The 1,201-nt window shown below is 54.0% G+C and overlaps 1 protein-coding gene across 1 annotated transcript in view; it reads right to left on the bottom strand.

Annotated features, from left to right (window-relative positions):
- EXOC3L1 (exocyst complex component 3-like 1) overlaps positions 1-1,201 on the bottom strand; it is a 7,636-nt gene that overhangs the window by 6,124 nt on the left and 311 nt on the right. The window contains exon 2 of the mRNA XM_009579740.1: positions 1,164-1,201. This exon is cut by the window's right edge and continues 20 nt beyond it. Within this exon, the coding sequence (XP_009578035.1) occupies positions 1,164-1,201 (38 nt within the window). The remainder of the gene's footprint in view (positions 1-1,163) is intronic.

The raw sequence follows: 1,201 nt of genomic DNA, 5'->3' as shown, positions 1-1,201 counted from the left end.
TCATATCTCCCAGACCTTCCATGATGACCCCATCGCCTCTGCCATCATGCCGTCATATCTCCCAAACCTTCCGTGATGACCCCATCCCATCAGACCCAAGCACTCCCAGCTTCAGGAAACCCGCTCCAGCAGCAAGAATGGCTCATTTCACCCCCCTCTGGGTACACTGAGTCACGGTGACTATTTATGGGGTGGTGGGCAATGGCTGCTGCGCAGGAAGTGGGAGAAGGGCATCACTTTGGGATGACCAAGGCAGTAAGGTGAGCAGTAACCAGATATGTCCTTTCAGTTTTAAAAGATTACTTTTCTTCTGCAAAATATTTGCAGGCCAGAGGGCCCCCGTGTGCCCCCCAAGGCACATTAATGGGATGAAACACCTCAGTGGCCATATGAACCTTCCTCCAAAATGGATTTCCATCTTCTCCAGCCCTGCAGCGGCACTGGCACATCTCCATGCCTTGTCTGCCCATTTAACTCCCGGCTCCTAGTGCCAAGAAGCACTTTTACCCAGCGTCACCAGAAGCAAGTCGTTTTCTCTGAGGCCACGTCACTTAAGACAAGTTGCCTCCTGGACAATTCACCCACATTCAGGTAGGAGAAACCATCTCCAAAATAATCAGGAGAAGGTTGGGGTTCTCAGACTGATTGGCTCCTGAGGTTAATTGTTCCTCGGATTATGCAAAAAGGGTCGCCCTGAGCAGGGAGGTGTGCACGGGGATGGGGGACAGCCCGAACCGATGTGTGTGGACATGGAGTTTCTCCCATGGGATCTGCAGGCAGGGGCAGGTTGGAGCTCTGTGCCTCCTCCCAGCCGTGGGGAAGGGGAGCTTTGGTGCTGGGATGGGACGATGATGGGGAGCGCCGACTCTTGCACACGGGATGTGCTGAACACCCTTGGTGGTTTTTTTTGAAGGATGGTCAGAGACACAGGAGACTCATTTTAACACTTCAGAAACTACCCAGGAGGAGGGCAGGGGGCGGGGGTTTACCAGACCTTTTCCCCCAAACAATTGCATTTCTCCCACCAAGCGCCAGCCAAAGGACAAGATTTTTCCAGAAGTGGGGAAAAAAAGATGACTCAATGCAGAAGAGGGGACCTTGGCTGAGATCCCTGCTTGGGGAGGCTGCGGGCGTCCGTGGGGTGGGCTGTGGCAAACACCCACCTTCAGCCGGGACTGGATGGAGCTGTTCCTCTGCGTCT

This window comes from Fulmarus glacialis, unplaced genomic scaffold (assembly GCF_000690835.1).
Source record: "Fulmarus glacialis isolate BGI_N327 unplaced genomic scaffold, ASM69083v1 scaffold15346, whole genome shotgun sequence".
Lineage (NCBI taxonomy): Eukaryota > Metazoa > Chordata > Aves > Procellariiformes > Procellariidae > Fulmarus > Fulmarus glacialis.
The sequence above is the reverse complement of the archived record's forward strand: the minus strand, read 5'-3'. Positions and strand labels throughout refer to the sequence as shown.